Source organism: Rissa tridactyla, chromosome 5 (genome assembly GCF_028500815.1).
Source record: "Rissa tridactyla isolate bRisTri1 chromosome 5, bRisTri1.patW.cur.20221130, whole genome shotgun sequence".
Taxonomy (NCBI): domain Eukaryota; kingdom Metazoa; phylum Chordata; class Aves; order Charadriiformes; family Laridae; genus Rissa; species Rissa tridactyla.
The window spans coordinates 41,469,174-41,490,985 of record NC_071470.1 but is presented as its reverse complement, the minus strand read 5'-3'; the positions used below and the strand labels follow the sequence as shown (position 1 = coordinate 41,490,985).

Sequence of the window (21,812 nt, the reverse complement as noted above, 5' to 3'; positions counted from 1 at the left end):
GAAATAAGGGGTTGTAGGAGTGGGAGTCCTGGGGTGGATCTCAGCATCCTCTGTCCTGGCCATCAGAAGGGCCTTTAGTTCCCACGTGGTCAGGGAGTGCATTAACAGTTCACCGATGAGAGGTGATGGTCCATCGCTCAGCCTGGCCTGCCAGATGGAAAAGCGAGCGCAGAAGTTTACAATTGAAAGTTCTGATCTGCGGGACCGGAATGCTCCGCTCCCAGAGCGGGTAGCTGGAGAGGAGCTCAGCACACAGGGCAGCCTCTTGGCAGGTCTCTGCCCATCAAGCACTTGTGAAATAAAATGGCAGTGCTGGCAGACCAGGGGAGGAATACGCAGGCAGTTACTGTGCTCCAGGCGTAGCATGGCCCTCTGCACCCGTCGGACATCTGGTGACGTGCAGTAGTACATGTGTCCCACGGTGCTGGCGTGGGCAGGTCAGTGTTGATGTGCTCACTCGGGGCCTTTCAGACGAATTTCCATCTCGTCTGCTGGTGACGGCAGGGTGGTGGTGCAGAGGTTCCTGTGTATGGCTTTGCACTGGGGTATTTGGAGGTCCAGCTGAAGGGTGGTCTGTAGCGTCTTCTGCTTGAACTCAAAACCTGCTGGGTTGCAGGAGCTGTGTGCGGGAGGGCTGAGGCTCATTGAAGGGGCCAACAGCCGCCTCTCGCTGCGTTTCCCCTTCCTCATTTCGGTTTTGAAACGGTTTGGGTCTTTCTCGCGTGTCCTCAACTGAGGAGCGCACAGTTTGCTTAAAAATAAGCCGCTTTTCCACGGTGATGGTAAGTAGTTTCTCTGCCCACTCTTCCCTGTGAAGAGCAAACCCCTGGTGTGCGTGTACAGAGAAGATGCACCAGTGCCGGTAGCACTCACTGTCCCTCTGAAACTGTGAAAGGTGAACTTGGTGAGCACAGGGCAGTGCAATCTTTGAGGAGTATATCCAGCACGGATTGCGGCAATTCCTGTGCCTGCCTTGTTCAGCAGCTGCCGAACAGGCGCAGGGCCACAGCTCTGTCTTCTTCGGCCTTTTTCTCAAGCTCTTATTGCAGAGCATAGCTTCCCAGAGGGCTTCCAACACGAGAGCTTAGTGAGCCGGTGAGTCAGCCTGCACCAAAACAGAAGACCAGTAGAGGCAGTGGAGAAAGCTGCTAAAGGGTATCAGCGGCCGGTCACCTAAGTGACCATTACAGTTTACGCATTAATTTTTCAAGAACTGGGTTTAAGATAGAAATGGAAAATGGCAGGATTCCCTTTCAGCGGAGTTAATGCTCTGCTTGTGCTCTCTGCTGTAAATCTGTCTGCTGCTTCCTCCCATATTTCATTTCTAGGTCTCCCCAGCATAGCGGGTGGCTTTCCTGTGGTTACACACGGTGTCAGACCGCTGAATGGCAATAATAAATCATTTTTCTCAGGGGAAAATGATTTGTAAACAAGAAATGTTTTTCTCCTTGCTTATGAAGCAGATCACCTGCATCAATACAAGCACATCTCCTTAAACACACGTAAAGTGTTTTTTTAAGAATTTCCAAGATAAGTAACTTTCTGTTCTCCCCTCCGCTTAAAAACGTATCTCAAAAAATAAGCACCAGTCATACCAGCATCAACAAAGCCTAGCAGTATTCTTTTAATTTATTGCGGAGCTTTAAAAATGCACTGATGGGAACATTTCAAAGATTGAAAGATTTGAGCGGGGGGCGCTCAAATGGCGCTGTGTGGAGGGCGGGTGTCACGCCAGGAGCGGGCTGCGGAGGGGCTGTTGTGTCTCTGCTTCTGACCATCCCCTCCCTGCTTGTTTTCCAGTTGGCAGAGGGCTGGAGCGCTGTTTCCAGCAGCTGGGTCAACACAGACAGGCATTTCCGAGCAAGTGTTTGCTTGTTATCTTTTGGCAGCCTTAACATTTTGCCTGCCTGGGACTTGTATTTGGGCTAGTGATTTTGAACATGAGTATTCTTTTATGGTTTGTGGAAACATTATCATTGATTTTGACACCAAGCGGAGCTGCCTTTCTGCTGCTGCTTGTCGGAGGAGCTCATCAGCTTAAATCTGCTTCTGCAGCACATCTTGTATGTTGTTGCACTTCCCCAGTCTAATCCAAAAGCAAGCCCTGTTCTGTTTTCCTGCCGCCTTCTTGTCATTAGCCATCTCCCAGTAAGTCTGAGTCGTACCTGGTGGAAAACCTCAAGACCTCTCAAAATCCCGCCCTCGGTTTGGATAAACCCCTCTGCACGACCTGGTGCAGCAGATCCTCCGGGATCCCGTTTCCATAGTCCTTGGGTCTGGTTTTGTCATTCTGCTGTATTTAGCAAACATTATGAAAATCTGTTTGTTGCCAAGTTACTCTGAAGATCGGGTGCTGCTGTGTCAGAGACGCACTTCCAGCATGATCTGAGGGGCCACTTGCCTTGTCCTCACTTTTAAAGCTGTGGTTTGAGTGTTCTCAGTGTTGGTGCAGCTGTCATGATTTCTGTGGCGTAATTTTGCTCAGTCTCTCTCTTCTTTTAGCTTAAGAATATGTTTCTGGTACGTGGGCATCTTCCCAAAATAGAAACCTGTGAGTGACAGGTTTACGGATTATTTTTATTTTTAAACCGAACTCCCAGGTTTTCATGGAAGGGACAGGGAAAATACCTGTCAGGAAGAACTCAGGTGGTGTTGATCTTCTAAGGTGAAGGGACAGTTCTCAAGAGGTAATCTAATCCTTTCCAGCGTTATTTTCTGTATTTATCAGGCAAAAGTGTGTGCAAAAATAGTTAACAAAGAGATAGCTTTAAACCCTTCAACTCTTAGATAGCTTAACATGGCTCAGACCTGAAGGTATTCCTGCGTTCCCCTTCCTGGGGTTCCCTAGAGAGCCAGGCAGCTTTCAGATTAAAAAACCAAAACAAACCCTCCTCTGTTGGCTGTGTTACATTTTGAGTCACTGAAGTTCTCTGTTTCAGAGAAAAGCACTTTCCCTTATGAAGAGAAAGAAGACTTTTGAAATTACTTTTCCTAAGACAACACACAGAAAAATAAAAAATGAGTTATCTGTCAAGTGTCGGTAACTTAAGATAACTGTCAGGCCAAGGTTCATGAGCTGATTGCTGTGTAGAGTGATCGTGGGACTGTTCAAGGTGTTCTGGGCTACCGGATCCTGAATTTTGACTTTCTTTATTCCTTACTTGAATATTCTTTATTCCTTATGCAAATAAAGAATATTTTGTTGTTTTCAGGAAGCCTGTGGAAGGGAGGATGGTTGGATAGCTGAGCTTGGATGACTAAATTAAAAATCTTTGCCAAAAAAAAAAAAAGCAGTCTGTATTGTTTAAATCTGCTGCCAAAAATGGACCTGTTTTCTCATCACATTCTGTTTATGGTTTGGGTTTGTTTGGTTTTTTTTTTGGTTTGTTTTTTTTTTTTTTTTTTGTAATAATAGTTGTTATACTTTTTCCCAGATCCAGGTCTTTGAAGATGGAGCTGATACAACGTCCCCAGAAACACCAGAATCTGCTGCCTTGAAAGTCCCCAAAAGAGGTACGGCTTGTCCGTTTAGCCCCAAAACCTCGCCTCTCCCTTGGTCTGGACCAGACGAGGTTCCACTACTGAACGTGTGTCGGGGGTCCACATGCTGGGGAGGTGGGCGCCAGCTGCCAAGGGGTGATAGCAGGTATTCCCAGGGCTCTGTCCCGGCTTCGGGTACACGGTCACCCCACCCCAGCTCATCCACCTCTCCCATTGTCCTCTCTGCAAGGTCCTATGTAGTCTTTGGGGATCACAGAAGGAAGAACGGCACGGAAAAGTTGCTTCAGGCAGCTCTGTCCTTACCATGAAAGTCTGTCTGGTGGGAAATCCTTCCTGGAGGGGTGGGCACATGGAATTAAGACTTGAACTGCTCTGATGCTGTGAAATTGCAGCTTACAGGTCCGCTAGCCGCTCGAGGCTGTGCCTTTTTCCCACCGCTCTGGCAGTGAAAGCTTTCTGCTCGGCGTCGAGCATTTTTTCTGCTTTTCCCCTTGTCAGGCTGCTCCGCAATACCTCGCTTTGTTTTGTACCTCGTGGGTTGCTCTTTTTTTCCTTCTGACAGGCTTGCCTCCCGTTGAGGTCTGTTTTTGTTGGGTAATTATTTAGCGGTACACTTAGGGATCCTAGGAGCTTGCGGAAAAAGCTCTGATAGCTTCCTGTCCTGGATGGCCTGTCGGCGATGTCTGCCAAGTTGGGGATTTCTTGTGAGTGAAGCGTTTGTTGAATGCTTAGCGGTTCAGAATAGAGTTGGGTTTTTTGTTGTTGTTTTTTCCCCTCTTCTGGCCAGTAGAAATTAAAATTCCCCTTCACTTGGCAAAATGAAATCTACCCTTCAGCTGCATGAAACATGCCCGAAGGCATCAGAAGGGGGGTGAGATGATTAGCCCAAGGAGGGGGGGGGATGTTCCTGTGAGACGTTAATTTTGCCCGTCCCACGAGTGGAAGGGCAATTTGAATTGGCATTCAAGTCCCTTGGCGTTCTGCCTTCACCTTCTCCTGAAGGGAGCTCCAGGCTCCAACAGCTCACTGCCGCTGCAGAGAGCTTGACTTTGGCACAGCCCAGCCACTTTAATTCATCTCTGCTTTGGATCTTCCAATTAGCATGTGCAACTGAACAGAGGAGCATTTAAAGCAAGCCAGTTTTAATTTAGGGGTGAGGGTTTAATGCAAAAAAAATGGAAACTTTTCTGCTTAGTATACTAGTCCAAATGTTGGGGTTTTTTTTCCGGAGTGCAAGAAAGCCCAGTCCTTTGTGTGCAACTTCAGCCTCCTCTTTTTATGTGCTTGATATTCGTAGTCATTGAAAATATTCCTTAATGTTTATATGATCTTTTCACTCTTTCTCAATTGAGACTTTACAGCTGAAAATTTAGTTTTCCTTGTTAGGATTCGGTACTTGTTTAGGGTAAGGTGCTTGTGTGGAGCCGTGCAAGGATTTTTTGCCCACTGCTTTCGTAGGTCTGGGCTTTCTGAATGTGTGTTCGCGGACACAGTGCTGAGCCTGTGCAAAAGCCACAAGCCTGCCAGCGCTGTGAGTTTGCTGTCATTTTCCACCTCCCTCAGTTATTAGGAGCTAGGAAGAAAAGACAAGTGCTCTTTAGACCCTTACTTAAAGTCTTGAGAATTCAATAGCAACTGATGCTTCCTTGAGCCGGCAGACAGGAACTTAGGGACCAGAAATACATTAACTACATGGAGGCAAGGTAGCTTTAGAAAAAAGCAAGAAACCAAACCTCCGTGTCTAGCACGGCTCTTCAGCAAATGCTGCTGCCTTTTAATTTCACTACATCTCTGTGTGTCCATCCGAAGAATCTTTAAATCCTGTGCCATCTCCCCTCGCATTATGTGGAAGTCTTTCCAAGCCTCTAATCTCTGCTGTCTACTGCAGAGTTGTCTCTGGTTCTTTTAAAACCTTTGTCTGGGGCAACCAGCAGTGACTGCGGCATCCGGAGGTGTACGGCTGCTTACTCACGGCACACCGCTGTGATATTTTCAGCGCTGTCTCTCCTTTCTCAGTACACTCTGAAGTTTGTTGTTGCTGCCCAGCAGTGTTCACTGAACTTCTGCGGTGATGCTCTGGCCCCTTTTCCCCACCTGCTAGCTCTTCCGCTCAAATAGGGAAATGAATAAAACACAAGAAGTTCAGGTTTCCCCTCCTGGTGTGCAGCATCAGCGTTGATTCCTCTGCCTTTTGCTCTCAGAGCCCATTTCGGGGCAGGAGCCCATGAACACCGTGCAGGAGGGGAAACGAATGCATTTAGCTCAAGTTTGGGCGTTGCAGGATGGGTGTCACCAGCGTTTTCCACTTCTGTCTGCCGGCAACAGCGCGGCTGGCCTTGAGTACGGCGAAGTGACACTTGTACTGTGGGGGGGAGCGTTGCCTGCGGGGGCAGAGTGCACACACGAGCTGGAGTCCGGTCGTTGATGGTTGAACTGGTGAGCCAAGGGGCCGAGCCAGAGCAGCACCAGGTCGGGACAGGCAGCAGGGGCACTGGCCAGGTCCCTGGGGTGCCAGCTCCCTCGAGGTCCCGCAGCGGGAGGAGAGGGAGCCCGGGCACGCAGGTTCGCTTGTTGGCTGCGATGCTCCTTGGCAGGGATGCAGGCGCTCGGATGCGGCTGCTTGCCAGGAGTTTCCATGGAAACAGCAGTGCCGGCTGCTGCAGTCTGACTGCGGTGGGTGATGCAGATTGCTTTTCCCATAGATCCAGCACCTTCCTCTCCCAGACTAGCAGAGGTGTGAGGTACAAGGTGGAGGTGGCTCCTGTTTTTTTTATTCATGAGGCGCTTCTGCAGTGTTTGCTGTTGGGGCGATCAGTGCCACAGATGGAAAATTTCCCTGGTGGAATTGCAGCTGGGAGAGGAGGGGGGCAAGAAGCTCCCATGGCCGTGAGCGGCTTGTGGACCTACCACATCTCCAGAAATGGAGCAAAGGATGTAATTTAGCCAAACCTGCTAAATGCAGTGGTTACTTTCATTTCTGATGCACATAAGCCAAGATCCGTTTCCTCCACACTCACGTAGGTGGCACTCGTTGTGCTGTCCAACTGTGCACACCGATGACCCAGAGAACGAGGGAGGAATCCCGAATTTGGGGGGTGGGGGTGAGTTTGTTTGAGCAGTGGGGTTTAGCTGGGTGCTGACATCTGACATCCTGCTGTAATGGCCAGGCTCTGTGACGGTGTGCTCCATCAGCCCTCTGTTAGGATGATAAAACGGGAGCACCTCGTAACAGCCGGCACCCCACGAGTTTAGCGATCCGGGGAAGGCCGGCAGCTGAATCGTCGGCAAATGTTCCTGGTGGCCGCCTGTGCTGCGGGAGGTTTGCTCTCCGAGAAGCAGGAAGGACCGTCTGCTGAGCTTGAGGCCACTTAGGGCTGTGGATGCCCCGCTCGGGGAGGGGACACGCAGGATTCCCTGGGCTGAGGCGGAGAGCGGAGGGAGCAGAGCTGCAGCCAGTCGGTTTGGGAGTGTCTCTGAGTGGTCCCTTGTACGTAAACTTCATGCGCATTCAGGTTCCTGACCGCATACGCACCGGGATGGAAACCTTTTATTTTGCTGTGTGAAGTAAATGGTCTCTGGACCTGTATTTCTGTTGATACTCGCATTAGATTCTCATTTGGAATCCAGATGATTAGATGTTGTGGTACGAACCGCTAGGCTGCCTTGTGTTTCCAATAGGGAGAGTGCTCTGAAGGCGACTCAGGATTCTCTGAATTGCAGTAATTTGACTCAAGAAAAGCAGCATAGCCTGACCTAGTTCTGACACGTGTGTCTGAATACGTGGCTTTCTCAAACTGTGCCAACGGGTCTAATAAGGGAGTCCCTGTTCCTCCAAACCCGTACCCCATTGTACCACCGTTTCCTGGTTTATCCTCGTCTCTGCTTCACTCCCAATTCCCTAAGAACACCCGTAAATGGTCCTTTCAGCATGCCTCGATGCTTGCTGGACTGAAGAGGTACTCAGTATGCGGGTCAGGCCAGAGGCGTCCTTTGGGCCAAAGCTCATGGTTCTCTTTCTGTTTTGTTTTTTTCACAGATTCCCTGGATGCCGCCAAAGCCAGCAAACTGGTGAGTGCTGAGCCCGTGACTCTGCAAGCCGCTGAAACAAATTCCCTTTGCAGCGTGTGATTAGTGGAAGAGGCAGACTTGCACATGCCGCTCTTACTGACTTTTCATTAACTTATATCACCTCTCTAAAAGCTCCATTTTTCAACCCTGCAGGAGCAGCACATGGAAACACACACATACACAAAAGACACGGAAAGGACAGAGTTTTGCCTGTCTTAGTTAGCCCTTTTCAGTTCAGTGCTCTATAATGAAAATGCCTGTGGTAAAGTGCATTTCTTCTGGAACCCATGGGAAACAGGGCCGTATAAAAAGTAATTTTCAAGTAATGACCAGAAATCAGTAAGTTACTGAGGAATAAAACCCCAGTACAGTTTCCTGTATTACACGTTTTAATCTAATTTCAATCAGTGTTACAACATTCACGCCCTGCATGCCTCTTGGCTGTGTTCCTTTAAGTAATGACCCTTACATCCCACAGGAAGAGCATATTCCTTGGGGTAATTGAAGTTAGCTTCCTCTGGCTTACACGTTTGGCTTACAGAGAAACAGCGTAAACTTCTGAGTAACTTTATTCGGGAATCTCAATGGCTCTTGAGGTATAAATGGGTACATGCTGTATCCAAATGTGATGGGTATTTTCTAAGGAACAGAAAGTAGGAGCGGGTACTTACCTTCAAATACTTTTGACCCCCACACAAGCACAATTAAATAGATACTTAAGGTTAAAACCACAAAAATGGCCATGCACGTATATAGATACTGAGGAATCTGCGGTGGTGCTGGGGACACAGTGAGTTTGGTTTATGTGTGCTTTGGGATAGAAGCTGGATGTTTCTCAGGGACGGACTGGTTCGTCTTGGGTGTAGGCAGCTGTGGAAAAGAAAACAGCTTCTCTGGAGATAAGGGGCTTTTCCATATTGCCCTCTTGTATGTGTGACACCTGCGGTTCTGTGTTAGGGCAGCTTGCAAGCCCAGTCTCATGCGTTGAAGTTTCACGTAATTACTGAGGTGGGAAAACTTTCCCCCACCTCGATGCAGAGCTGTATGCGGGTCCTGGTCAGACTGTGCGGTGTCAGAATCTGGCCGCAGCCGGAAATGGGTGATGGACAGGCACTTTGAGGTGCTCCGGGGGTTAATCGGGCTCAGATGCCTGGGAGGTTGTGCCTTGACTGCACTCTGTGTCAAGCTGAGTGCCAGAGTAGAGGGTGGAAAAGAAACCCCCCACCTCATGTTAAAGGGATATAGCAGATTTTGCAGGGGGTGCCTTTTTCTGCTGAGGGGGGGCACGACTTACCTACCGGTGCGTCTGGTCTGATTGGCCTTTTCCATTCCAGGGCCCCTGGCACTGGCGGCATCTTTTCCCCTTGTGTTCTCTGCCTGTGATGCATAACATTTAGTTTCCTGCTTTAATTATACACTGGAATTAATGTGTGAGTTGCTAGGTGAAACCGAGCAGCGTGCCTTGTAAAGGAGGTCAGACCAGACTACCCTTCCTCAAAATAAAGGCTGCAAAAGGGAGTCGTGAAGCATTGCAAGAAAAATTTCAAAATTGTTTCAGAACATTTGTAATGAAAGACAAATAAAATATTTATGAAGTGGAAAAAAAAAATCTTAGAGTTCATGAAATCAGGATGCTAAAATAGTAATTGTTCTCTAAATTCTTTATGCTGCTCACATTCTGAGAAGGTTGCAGGAAAGGAGATGAACCAAAAGGGTTTGCACCCAAAAGGTTTAAGAAACCCCAGGCTAAATATCTAATGGTACCTTCTGGCTGCAAGAGTCACAATTTTTTTTTTTTTTTCTTTTGCGTAAGAGGTTGAGAATTTGGTGCTGGCCACTGTTGGAAGCAAAATGTTTTGGCCGATGGAGGTCCATGCTGTTCTGGGCTGGGGATGCTGCTGCTTGATGCGCTGCTGTGCTCTGGGGCGTTTGGTCTGATTTGTCACTATGGAAAATGCTAGAGTTCAAAATTAACATCCTGCCACCTTTTAAATACCAGTGGTGGTGTGACAGGCTCCCGAAGGTAACTTGAGTGATGCCACTGTGATGGGCATACGCAGATTTGTCTTCTGCCTTGTGTGTTAGAAACAGGCGAATTTGGGCTTTGCTGTTTGCCTTCCTGGATTACACAGCTCCTCCCAGGAGCTGCTGTGGCTGGGAAACATGGAAATTAGGTGAAAGACAAATGCTCAGAGCCACTTCCCCAGTAGCTCAGCCCAAACAGGTATCTTTGTTCTGTTGAACGTGCAGCTGGCAGGCTGGATGGCTGTTTAATGCAGGATCCACAGAGCGGGTTGGAGTTGGTCCTGCAGGACTTCAGTCCTTTACACGCTGACACCGTGAAGGGTCCCAGTCTCCTGCGAGCAAGTCTGATCAAACACAAGAGTCGGGCTTCGAGCCAGGGTAACAGCACACTGCAGAAGGGAGCAAAAGCAACTGCTGCCTCTTGAGGAGGCAGAGACCCCGCTCCTCCCAGAGAGGCTGCAGCGATGGGAGCCAAACGAACGCCCGGGGCACAATTTTACCTCGCACAAAGCCTGAGCTCCAGGGCAAGCGTTCTCCAGCATCACTTGTCGTCTGGACCTCTTAAAGGGTGCTGAGGTGGTTTGCTGAAGGGGATGCTGGAATGGTTTGTAGTCCGAGCAGCAGGGGGCTGGGGAGGTTAGTGTGAGTTCCTCCTGTCTTGTGGTGGGTGAACCCCTCCGTGTGCAGGCTGTGGTGTTAGCAGAGCCAGAGCAACCAGGAGCGGAGAACTTCAAGGCAGTGTGGGAGCAGCCTGTCCCTCCCCAAGAAGAGCCATCCCCTGCCCCTTGAAAACTGTCTCTCCAGACCCCGAGGCGGCTGCAGGAGAGTGCTGCAATTGGCCGTGGTCCTCTCGATCTTTTTTTGCCTTATCCATGTATGTGTTGGCTTGACTATGTGGTGACCATTGTCACGGTTTGTCTAAGGAAGAGCTGCTATTTTCTGAGGGTAAAACCTCTGCCGTGCAGTATTTTGGGTGCTTTCCATCTTGAATGTGTGCTTAACAACTGGTGCAAAAGGTGTGTTTTCTGTGGTACTGCATCCTGTTCTCTGAAACTAGAAATTCATCCAAGACCTCTTCATTTCATTGGACACTCCTGAAAGCCAGCTCTGCAGCAGCAGCCCGGTGGGAAGCTGGAAGCTGCTGCGGCTCACAGGCAGGCTGCCGTTTTCTGGGTGCAAATCCCACAGAAATGGGAGTACCTCTGATTTCACTGTCCCTTCCCTAGCCGCTTGTTGGCTTTCTCCTGTTCCCACCTCTACTCAGAAGGGCAGGGTATTGAGTTGGGGGTCTTCGTGGCAGGACTTGTCAGCTCTGTGTTTGCATCTTCTGAGAAAAGTGTCTGAGAAAAAAGAGGAAAGTCAGAGGGAGCGTTGTTGGGAGTTTGGCTGGCTGGAGAAGGTGTTCTGCAGATGAGGTTGGCCTGTGCGGCCGGGGAGTCTCATTGATACGAAAATGATAAAGGCTTTGCAAGAAGAAGGCACAGAGGTACCACGGGAAAAGATTTCCAGCACACTTTGGATGAAATGCAGTCTCTTCCCAGCCTGATTGTATAAACTCCCTGCCGCCACGAAACATCATCCTTTGGGCAGCAGTTGATGCAGGGCTTTGTCTTGGTGTGATCAAGAATTGCATTTTAAAAGCAAAATATGATGTTACTGTAAGTCGTGAACGGTCTTTGTGACCTGAGGCATGGTGGAAATGGACCCATAAAAAATGTGGGGGGAAAAAAAAAGTTGGATACAGCATCTTCTTCCCTTTGCAGTGTCTGATCCATAGGTGGGTCAGTGTGGGTGGTGAGCAGTATTTATAATAGCTGGATTTGCAGTGGGATCCCTCCTCCCCTGGGATTCCAGGTTTCAGTCAGCTAAGTATGATGTTTAACTCTTCTTTGCTAGCTCTGGTGGCCACCATCAAGTGAATTAATTTTCCTTTAAGTGTGTCCTGGCATCTCAAAAGATTCTGTGCTGGAGGAGTGGAAGGTGGATCAATGACACTAGAGTAAATCTAGTAAATTGGAGGGTTGAAAACAAAGCCCTGTTGTCTGCTTTCCTCTGTTAAGCCTTCTTACATTTGTTTAAATTTACTTGACTGTATTTTCCTTTCTGATAGCATGTATTTTTGCAGCCCAATGACTTTTTTGAGAAATGTTCTCTTTCGTGAATAGCTAGCTCTGAAACTTGCGACGTTTGAACAGGAAGCAGATTGCTTCTCATCACCACTGTTGATATGATGTGAGCTCTAACTTTGTACCCTTTTGTTCCCTCTTCATGCAGCGTGGAGTGAAACCTAAAAAGGTGGTGCTTTTTTGACAATTAATCTGTGTGTTGCCGAGTCTCCTGGCCGCATGAAAGGCCCTCCAGTGCATCCCAGTTCATTGTCACCCATTGCTGCCGTGCCTCCATCGTACCATTGCATGTTCGCTCATTGCATGCGCTCCCCTTCGCCAGCCCCCGGCTTGCTCAGAGGATGGGAGGTAAATGCAGCAAAAGCGATTGCTTCTGAGCCAGGCCACGGCGTGGTGGAAAGAGTTTGCATTGCGGTATGGCTGCTCAAGGGAGGCACGGAGGCTGGCAGCCCGGCTTTGCGCTCAATTGTGAGATTTTCTGCTGTTGCAGTTAACCGCGGGTGGGTTTTCAAGTGGGTGCCTGGTGCCGGTTACTGTGTTACCCGCGGGCTGTGCCCAGCATCGCTCCCGACGCGTCTGCGCAGAGTTTCTACATCAACCGGCTGTAAGTCTTGGACACCAGAGAGCCAGCTCACATGTCGCTGCTTCCACCTGAAGGACTGATTGACACACCTCAGCTTGGCTTTCACTGCTTTCTGCCTTCTCTTCCCCTTAATTAACGTCTTAATATATTCTATGATTCTGTGATGATTCCCCGACCTGTGGGTGTTCAAAGTACCAGCTACAGGCTAAGTGCTTTACGTGCTGTGGGAAGCATAAGCAGTGCTCCCTCGCGCTTACTGTCCGACACGGAAACATTTAAAACTCTAGATATGTTTCGCTAACCAGGTGTGTTATCACAGGGCCATTATCCAGCCCATTATTGACCCATATGTAGCAGGTTTCTACACAAGACAAGGCAACATTGCACAAAGAATTTTCTCATGAGCAGTTTTAATTCATAGCTGGGCAGCGATAAACGAGGGAGCTGCTGTAGCGAAGGAACAAACCCCAAGAGTTTGGAAAAAGATACCATACTGCTGAGAAATATGCCTTGGTGACTTGGAGGCAAGTCTCTGTTTTGCTTATACGTGGTATTTGTCCTCTCCCTGGACTACCGCTTCCCATGCTCCTCCCCAAGGTAAGAACACCCCCCCAGACAGCTTGTTTATAACACTTGCCAAAGCTAAAAATGTGTTGTGTCGCTTATTACCAAAATGAACTAAAACTACAAAGGTCTTGGCAGAGAATCATCATTTCCTGTAGGCTGTTTGGGGAATATTTTTTTTGCCCTGGAAATCTTGCCAAGAGAAAAAGCAAATCTGGCCACTCGAGACTTGGAACAGGCACAGTACGAGCACCAGAGAGAAAGGGATACGGTACCTGCTGAGTCCTTGGCGTACTCGATGCCAGTCAGTGGTATCTTTGCTACCTCTTTTGTTTCTAGCCACTTTCCTTTCGATCTTGGGGTGGAGAGGTGATCCAAACAGCAGCATTTGTCCATGGGAAGTCCGCAGGCGCAGAGCAATGCAGAAGCGCAAGGGGAAGCTGTGGAGGCACTGTAGAGGGATAGCGGGGAACAGCCTTCTCTCCTGAGCTCCTCCATGACCCCTCTAGTCCGAAGTCTCTGCATGTCTCTGAGGCTTCACGGACGCGATGCACGCATCTGCCCCGCGTCTCGGTCACCGCTGCTGTTCTGCACGCGACTCTGACTTGTACCCAGCTGTTTCCTGTGGCTCTACTGCCTTGGTGGGAAGAACTTCTGGTTTTGGATGTTTTGTTTCTTTACTTTCCTATCCCCGTCGTTTCCAGGCAGTTAGGTTGATAGCAGGTTGCCATACGTACGCTGCCGTCTGCTCAGAGCTTTAGCTGTGTGTTGCTTTTAAGAGAAGTGGTTGTATGATAATAGCTGTCCTGAGAACCCTTCCTGACTCGCAATGCGTGGAGACAGGCTCAGACAGGTACGTCACAACTCTTCTCAGAGGGACAGGCCAGTGCCACGTTTTTGCTGATGTCACCTCAGAATTTAACGTTTTCGGCCTTTAATAAACTTGTCAGCTCTCCACCCCCCTCCTTTACAGCTCTTGACCTTGCACAAGTGTGTGAAAATTGCAGTCCAGTTGGTATGATCACAAAATAACTAGCATAATTAGCAGATAAATCCTTATTCATGAGATTAAGGTAGCTCTTTGCATGTTAAATATAGACTTTAATCGTATTAAAAGCTGCTGCTTGCTGCTTTTTTGTGCCAGATGGTCCTTATCCTCCCAGCTATTGTCCCCCTCACTGTTTGTACCGTTTGCCTTGGTTTTGCTACTGTCTTTGAGCTCGTCGGGAGCAGTGGAGTGGGGCTTCTTGCCGCTGAGGTCGTGGCTGTTCTGGCCTTTGCTGTTGGTCGCATGGGCCGTGCTCTTGCCAGGGGTGGCAGCCCCCATTGGAGGGACCTTGGTTGTGCCATCTTGAAGCCGGGAGGTCCTTCCCGTTAGCTGCGATGCTGCGTAGTGGTCCAGGGGTGAGGGGGTGTCAGGGGGTGTCCTTGTTCCTCCCGTAGGCATCTGCTGCGCATGCCTTGCTTGGGGTGCCGGCAGCTGGTCAGAAGCTGGTGGTCCAGGCTGTCCCCTGGGACACAGGGAGCTGCTGGCCTGTCTCGGAAGGGTTTGCCAGCCCCCGCTGCGGCTGCTGGTGTGCTGGGTGGGGTGGGAAGAACACCACCAAGCATTTATTTTAACAGCAGGAAGAGGGTGTTTCTCTCCTAATTTTTGCAGCGAAATGGGTTGCGTGCTCCTTTATCTCCTCGGTGCTACCCGGATCGCCGTTTCACTGACCCTGCGGTCACCAAGCCTGCCTCCTCTCTTGCTGAAGTGCCTGGGATTACACTGTGTCACACAGCGCCACCTTGCAGTGCGACAGAGGTGCCCGGTCCGGTGACCAGGCTGAGAGCAGGCAGAGGGGGGATTTTGTCATCCCGTGAGTGACGAAGCCGTGCCACTCTTGCCCCGGGAGTAAGGACTTTCAGGAATGGAGAGAAAGGCTGGACAGGTTCCTTGAAGTTAAATCTTAAGAAATACAAAGTGCACATAAATTATATTTGGCTCAGGGAGTCCTTGAGCTGCAGATGTTTGGAGAGCAGCCGGAGCAGAGTATTCCTGAGGTGTCCTTCCCCACCTGTCTAGTCTAGTCCCACCTTGTCTGTCAAACGTAGCTGTGCCAGGTGCCTGGCTTGGCCTTCACTGTGCCATACCGGCACAGTTTGGGCAGGTACTCCCTGGGTCCTGGTCCCACTGGGGAGCAGCATCCCGCTCGGACTGTGCGGTGATGGTTGGCCTGTGCAGAGCTCCAGATGGAAGGGGACTGGCCCCGCAGACGTGTCTGCAGCTCCTAGGTGAAATGTGCTCATCTGCAGTACTCGATTGTATCTGTGAGACCCTCAGAGACACTGAGCATGGAGAGTCCCACGTCAGCCGAAGCAGAGAGCAAGTTCTTAAGTGGTGGCAGGTGGGAGAGGGTTGGTCCTGCTGGTTTGTTGGTCGTGTTTGCAGCAAGCTCAAGCGTGAGTGGCTGTGAGCCCTTCTCTGGAGTGGGAACACACGTCCAGCACTGTCCCCGTATTCCTGAGCTGTGTGACCATCATGTTAACTCTCTTGTCCAGGATGCTTTCTCTCACCACAGGTCACCTGTCCTTTAGCAGAATGAACTAAAGCCAGTTTGATGCCTGGTTGTTGGTTTTTTTTTTTTTTCCCTCTAATAGATTGGCTTTGTCCCAGCATCAGTAACATTCCCGTTCCTTTCATTATCCCAGCTGGCATTCCTTGTGCCGGAGCTGGATCCTCAAGTGTTTTGTTTTGAGCTCTGTAATGAGCGTGGCTTCATCTCCCTCGCTGCTGGGCGTTTGATCTTGCTCTGATTCTTGTCCTTCTGTTTGTCATTGTGCCCGGTCATTAGCCGGGTTCGACGGCAGTGTCTCCGAGCGGGGAGCAGATGGCCTGTTTCAGCCTGATGAGGGCATGGAGCGATCTGGTTCCAGATGGTTTCTTTTTAAAGAAGAGGGGCCAACCCGAGCCCTATTAATCCTTTAAGGGAAAGAGTAATCCGATTATCTCATAAAACGTGCCTCACATCTGAACTGACGAAAGCATGTCTGATAAAAGGGCCTAAATGAACCTGTGCTCTGATTTGTACATGGCTAGCTTTCCTCTTGGCCGGCTGACAAATCGTCGTGGCAGTTCTTTGTGCCTCTGAGGGACGTTGACAGGAACTTGCAGCAAGGGCCCCGCTGCAGAACCGAGGTTATTTTGCTGTTGATCAAGGGAGGGATGAGGAAACCTTGGGAGCTGTGAGCCGAGCAGCATCTGGCGCCACAAGCTGGTGGTGCCGTGTAAATGAGCCAGAGTTAACCCCGGCAGCATCACGGGCTGCTCCTGCTCCGAACCGAGAGGAGATTCGGCAATCTTCTTAGCTGTGTTGGTGCTAAAAGCTCCGTGCTATTTTGCACGGCTTTAGGATAAGTAACTTCTCTTACATATCACTGAACGTTTCTAAAGGACAGCTCTAAAGGATCTGACACGTGGGGTTTTTTTTCCATTGTGAAATTGCGTTTTCTCATCTGTTGCTTCTGCTTAAGATGGCGCCTCCAGAAGGTGTAGCCAGCCCCGTTGTTGGCATTTATTGAATCCTGGATGTGGAAAGAATTTATACATTCTAGATTTAGAAAATTGAGATGTGCATTAGGAGTGGAGTTGGTTCATTAGAGTAGCTGCTGCCCTGCCCTCCCCTTACTATAATATCCTTAATTCTCTTAAAGTTAAATCGTGTAAGCTTTCATGTGACTCCTTCAGCAATATACGTTCTCTAAGGGGCTTATAGCCATGAATAGAAGTTGCTTTTGTCTGAGAATACTTAATACATATGTGGGCCTTTTGCCTGACGAGTTTGGTTAACGGTTGAAATTGCGCAGTGGAGGAAAGCCTCTGTCCTCTGGGCCGACCTGGAGTTGGAAAGAAGTTCTGCTGGAGCTTTTGAATGCCTTCAGATGACTTAAAACCCACCTCTGTATAAATCAGCTCTTGAGCATGTGCTCAAGCTAATGAAACTTGGTGGTTCTTCATTAATATATGCTATTAGTGCTTTTTGAAATGGCACTTGGCAACCCTTCCCCTCCTGACACCACTTGCTCATCTGCAGCTGGCGGAAGAGCTGTTGGGGGAGAGGGGACGCTGGTGGGATCCTGACCTCGGCTCTTGAAGGTGTCCAGATTTGTTTGCTACCTTTTGCTGTCTGCAGGGGCTCTGTGTAAGAGTCATAGCCAGTTATAAGGAACCAAAAGGCAGTTAGGTTTGGACACTAGATCTGTTTGTTTTATCCCAGAGTTGTTTCTGTGGACGCAGTACTGTCCTGGCTGACAATTCAGTCCTTTGTGGCCCAATGGGCTGACTCTGCTGACCTAGAATAAGCTCTTTCTGAAGAATCGCTATCAAAGCTGAGGAGGAAGGAGCTGGCTGGCGATGGGGCTGGTGAGCTGCCCTGGTACTGATGGGCTGGGAGTATGATTTGGCTTCCAGATTGGTTGTTAATTAGGAAGGTGTGAGCTCAGCAGAGCAGCCAGCCTGAGCATGGAAGGCCAATGCGCATCCCCAAAGAGAGCTCTGAGCATCCCTGAGGAGCAAAATCAAACCTGACGGTGAGCAGATCCTTGCACCAGACGGTCACGGCAGCGGGTGTCTCGCAGAACGGTTTGCCAGGCTCAGGCGTACTCACCAGCAGGCAAGTTCGGCAACGGCAAGCTGGGAACGGAGCTGAGAGCAAAAACCCAAGTGCAAGGCAAGAGAGGGGTGAGCAGAGCCAGTGTGAGAGTGGGGAGCTTGAATCTGATGCTCTCTGCCTCAGTGCCCCAAATTGGTGTGTGTCTGTGGCTTCCCTGGACACTCAAGGATTCATAGTAGGAAAAAACTGCATGGCACAGGGAGATGGGAAAGCACCACCGGGACCGAGAATAGTCTGTGCTTGGTCTGGTGGTGAAGTGAATGCTCAGGAATGGTGTGAGCGGGTGATTATCCTGAGTGAGTCTCCTCTGCCCTTAGTCCTTAGCTAACAGCTTCTGCCAGCTCAATGCTTCATGACTTGTTGATTTTTCTAATGTGGTCAAAGCTTTTTAATGTCGAGCTCTGGTTTTCTGAGGGCAAATCCAGTTGGGTTTCGGGTTCAGTTAGTATTTGCTAGCGTGGAAGTCGGGGCAGTGTGTGTCTGCACGAGCTGTCGGCTCTGCCTGGGGGCAGGCGGTAAATGGCAGAGTCCACTTTGCCCTGGGGAGCAGGGCTGGGCTGGAGGATGCCTGCGGTGCGCTGCGGGTGTGCATAATGTAACTATATATATATATCTTTAAATCCCCCTGGGGAAGCCTCAGCAAGCCTGCAGCAGCAGTTTCCTTTGGGGTCACCCAGTGCCGTGCTCCTTTGAACAACAGAAAATTGTTAATTGCTTGAAAAAGAGTGATTTTAATCTCGGCTTATGTGAAAGATAGTAAAAAATAAGGTGACTTGATACATGTAGCTATCTGGATAAATGTAATTCTGTCCTTAATTAACTTTGCAAATGGGAGCAGTGTCTGTTTGCCTATGAGGATGCATAATTGCCGGTTGCCTGAGAGGCAGCACTCTCAGTTCCTCTTTGAACATTTGCACAGGGTTTTCGTTCTGTGGAGCCAGGTGGGATTCCCCGCCACCGGAGGCTTCCCACCCTTAGGACGTGGCTGGCAAGCTCCTGGACGGAGGGTTCCCCACGGGGTCTGGGGCTCGGCGCTGCCTTTGGCACAGCCTGCGCCTCTTTCTTCCTGGGGTTTAGATACCTGTTGTTTGACGCAGGCAGAAACCTCTGGCTCCTGTCCGCCTGCGGGGTGTGGGGCAGGTCTGAGCTGCCCGTAGCTGTACCTGCAGTGAGGATGTGGAGTGCCGTGGCGTTTGGGCTCCTGAAACCACTTCTTTTGGTTAACGCCTGAAATCTGCTGGTTTGCCTCAGCGTTTCAGCTCTTGAGAGCTTGCCTAAGCACTTCCTTTTGGCTCTTGATCTGAATACTTAGCCATCTCTCAGCTCATTAGAACATTATCTGATTTGTTTTAATAAATTGCTATGGGATCAGAGGCATTTTTGTGAGGATGATTTTTTTTTTGTATCCTGTCATGCATAGAGAGTGCTAGAGGTCAATGTTACCACAGCTGGAAGCGACTCCATGCTGGAGGGACCAGTCTTTCCTCAGTGTTTATCTTCTGTAGCTGCTTAAATTTTTTTAATTTTTTTTTGCACTTTAGGAGCTCTCAAAGGTTGAGGCAGCCCCATGTGTTGCCAGAAGCACCTTTGAACAAACTTACATCTACAATAAATTTAGAATACAGATATTGCATACGATTTGCACCCTAGTGTATTTTGCAAAGTTTGCACATTTTTGCTGTGCAGTTAAAACAGTAGAAGGTACGTTTGTCTCTGCTCTGGTAGAGAGAAACCACATCTCTTCATGGGGTTATCATCGCTCTCTCCTGGTTCCCCAGGAGAGCCTCAGGTCTGATATAGTGATGGTTGGGTAAGAGCCTGCAACATGTAGGGGTTTGTTGTTACCAGGATCTGGGGTGTATATTAGGCAGGTTTTTTTGACAACCATCTCCTGTAGCAGAAGGGGTTGGGAGGTTGCTGACCTGACTCTGGTTTTTCATCACGGCCAGGAGATCCTACGTACCAACAACACAGCCTGGCCTTTATGATCCTCTCTGCGGTACGAGGGGTGCTGCCTAGAGGAGAAAGGCCAAGCAGGATGCTTCCAGGCTTGCCAGATACCCAAAAATTCTTGATGTTGGTTGAAGAGAGACAGTCTTAACTGCTTGGAGGCTGGTGAAAGCCCAGCTATGCTTTGGGAAGGTAAATTGATAGGGACGTAAAAGTAACTCGCATGGGAACCAAGGCTTGCGTGTGCTCCCTCCTGAACAGCCAGTGCAGCCGTTCATGCTCTGCAGCGGCAAGCGAGACAGAAGGACCCTCACCCCTGCCCAGCTGTGTCATCTGCAAGGGTCTGCTGGGGTCATCCCCTGCCCTCTGCTGAGCACCGCTGAAGTTCTGCCTCCTTCACCATTGTATTTGGGCGAGGAGTATGGCAGATGCTCTTGCAGCCTTCCGGGACACAGACGGCCACATCTGAACTGCAGAGAGAGAGGGACAGTAGCCTTCATCTTGAACAGAGGAGTCACCTGTGGGTACAACAGACCATGTGTGTTATAGAAGACCTTGATTATAAAATGTGGTCAGTAATTCTAGAGGGTCTCATGTCAGGTCCATGGATCAAAAGTGGATGCATCATTGAAGATACCAGTGATCAATCTTAGCTGCTGGTAGAGAAAATATTTGAAGTGTTAGAATAAAATGACATACCTTGCTTCCTACGTTAATTATCTTTCTCACTCTTTTTGTGACATATCCGTGTTTGCTCTATGACTTAATCCAGTGGCATAATCTTTTATCCTGTGGGAAGATCTCACAAGCTGCACCCGTGTTCTGTGTTTGGCAGCCAACCGCGTGCTGTTCGAGCTGCCAGTTGAATGATACTTATGGCTCTGTAAGAATTTCACCGGTTAAAAGCAAACCAAACCAAAACTTGGGACTTTGAGAGTCTTAGAGGAACTAAAGACCCAGAGTGACTAACCTCCCCATGCCACTGTGGGAGTTACTGGTTATCAGTAGCGTGGAGGTGGAGTGGGCCCCCACCATGACCAGTGTTTCTACACCACATTTACTGAAGCCTTGCAGCATTTATTTTGCTTCTGGGCCTCGGACAGCATTTCCTTGTGATGGGGATGAACAAAAGAGTTCAACATCTTTGAGGGTGACATGGACAGTGGCATTGGGTGCACTCTCAGCAAGTTTGCTGATGACACCAAGCTGTGTGAAGTGGTCGACACGCTGGAGGGAAGGGATGCCATCCAGAGGGACCTTGACAGGCTTGAGAGGTGGGCCCGTGCGAATCTCATGAAGTTCGATAAGGCCAAGTGCAAGGTCCTGCACATGGATCAGGGCAATCCCAGGCACAAATACAGGTTGGGCGGAGAATGGCTTGAGAGCAGCCCTGAGGAGAAGGACTTGGGGGTGCTGCTTGATGAGAAGCTCAACATGAGCTGACAATGCACGCTCACAGCCCAGAAAGCCAAACCACATCCTGGGCTGCATCAAAAGAAGCATGGCCAGCAGGTCGAGGGAAGTGATTCTCCCCCGCTACTCTGCTCTCATGAGACCCCACCTGGATTACTGGATCCAGCTCTGGGTCCCCCAACATAAGGACATGGACCTGTTGTGGTGAGTCCAGAGGAGGGCCATGAAGATGATCAGAGGGCTGGAGCACCTCTTCTGTGAAGACAGGCTGAGAAAGTTGGGATTGTCCAGCCTGGAGATGAGAAGGCTCTGGGAAGACCTTATAGTGGCCTTCCAGTACCTAAGTGGGTCCTACAGGAAGGATGGGGAGGGTAGATTTACAAGGGCAGGTAGCGACAGGACAGGGGGGAACAGTTTTAAACTGAAAGAGGATCTGTTTAGATTAGATATAAGGGAGAAATTCTTCACTCTGAGAATGGTGAGGCACTGGAGCAGGTTGTCCAGAGAAGCTGTGGATGCCCCATCCCTGGAAGTGCTCAAGGCCAGGCTGGATGGGACTTTGAGCAGCCTGGTCTAGTGGGAGGTGTCCCTGCCCATGACAGCAGGGTTGGAACTAGGTGATCTTTAAGGTCCCTTCCAACCCGAACTATTCCATGGTTTGATCATGAAAATGAGACTGCATCTGGGCTCAGGCTGAAGGTGTTTCAACATGGGGAATTCTCACCCTTTCTTTCAGCCAGCTAAAATCCAGCAAGATGACACCTTTCCCCCCATTAAGCAGAGCAACCAGCAGCGATCTGTGCCATTAAGCCCAAAGGCTTTTAGGCTGTGCTGGGGGGTCTGGAGCGGGGGTTGGCGTGCAGCCCGTCTCCAACCAGCACTAATGACTTCTAATGTGTAATAAAACCCGGACTCTGCCGTCCTTTTTAG

General features: G+C 49.6%; 1 protein-coding gene across 16 annotated transcripts in view; it reads left to right on the top strand.

Moving 5' to 3' along the window:
• Nucleotides 1-21,812, top strand: part of DCTN1 (dynactin subunit 1) — an 86,518-nt gene that overhangs the window by 27,821 nt on the left and 36,885 nt on the right. For 8 of the 16 annotated variants that reach the window (XM_054201783.1, XM_054201785.1, XM_054201784.1 and 5 more), the window contains 3 exons: nucleotides 3,435-3,513; nucleotides 7,538-7,569; nucleotides 11,869-11,889. In XM_054201783.1, the coding sequence (XP_054057758.1) occupies nucleotides 3,435-3,513; nucleotides 7,538-7,569; nucleotides 11,869-11,889 (132 nt within the window). Of the gene's footprint in view, nucleotides 1-3,434; nucleotides 3,514-7,537; nucleotides 7,570-11,868; nucleotides 11,890-13,150; nucleotides 13,172-21,812 lie in introns of those variants that run through there. The other 8 variants (XM_054201780.1, XM_054201782.1, XM_054201789.1 and 5 more) reach the window with 2 other exon arrangements.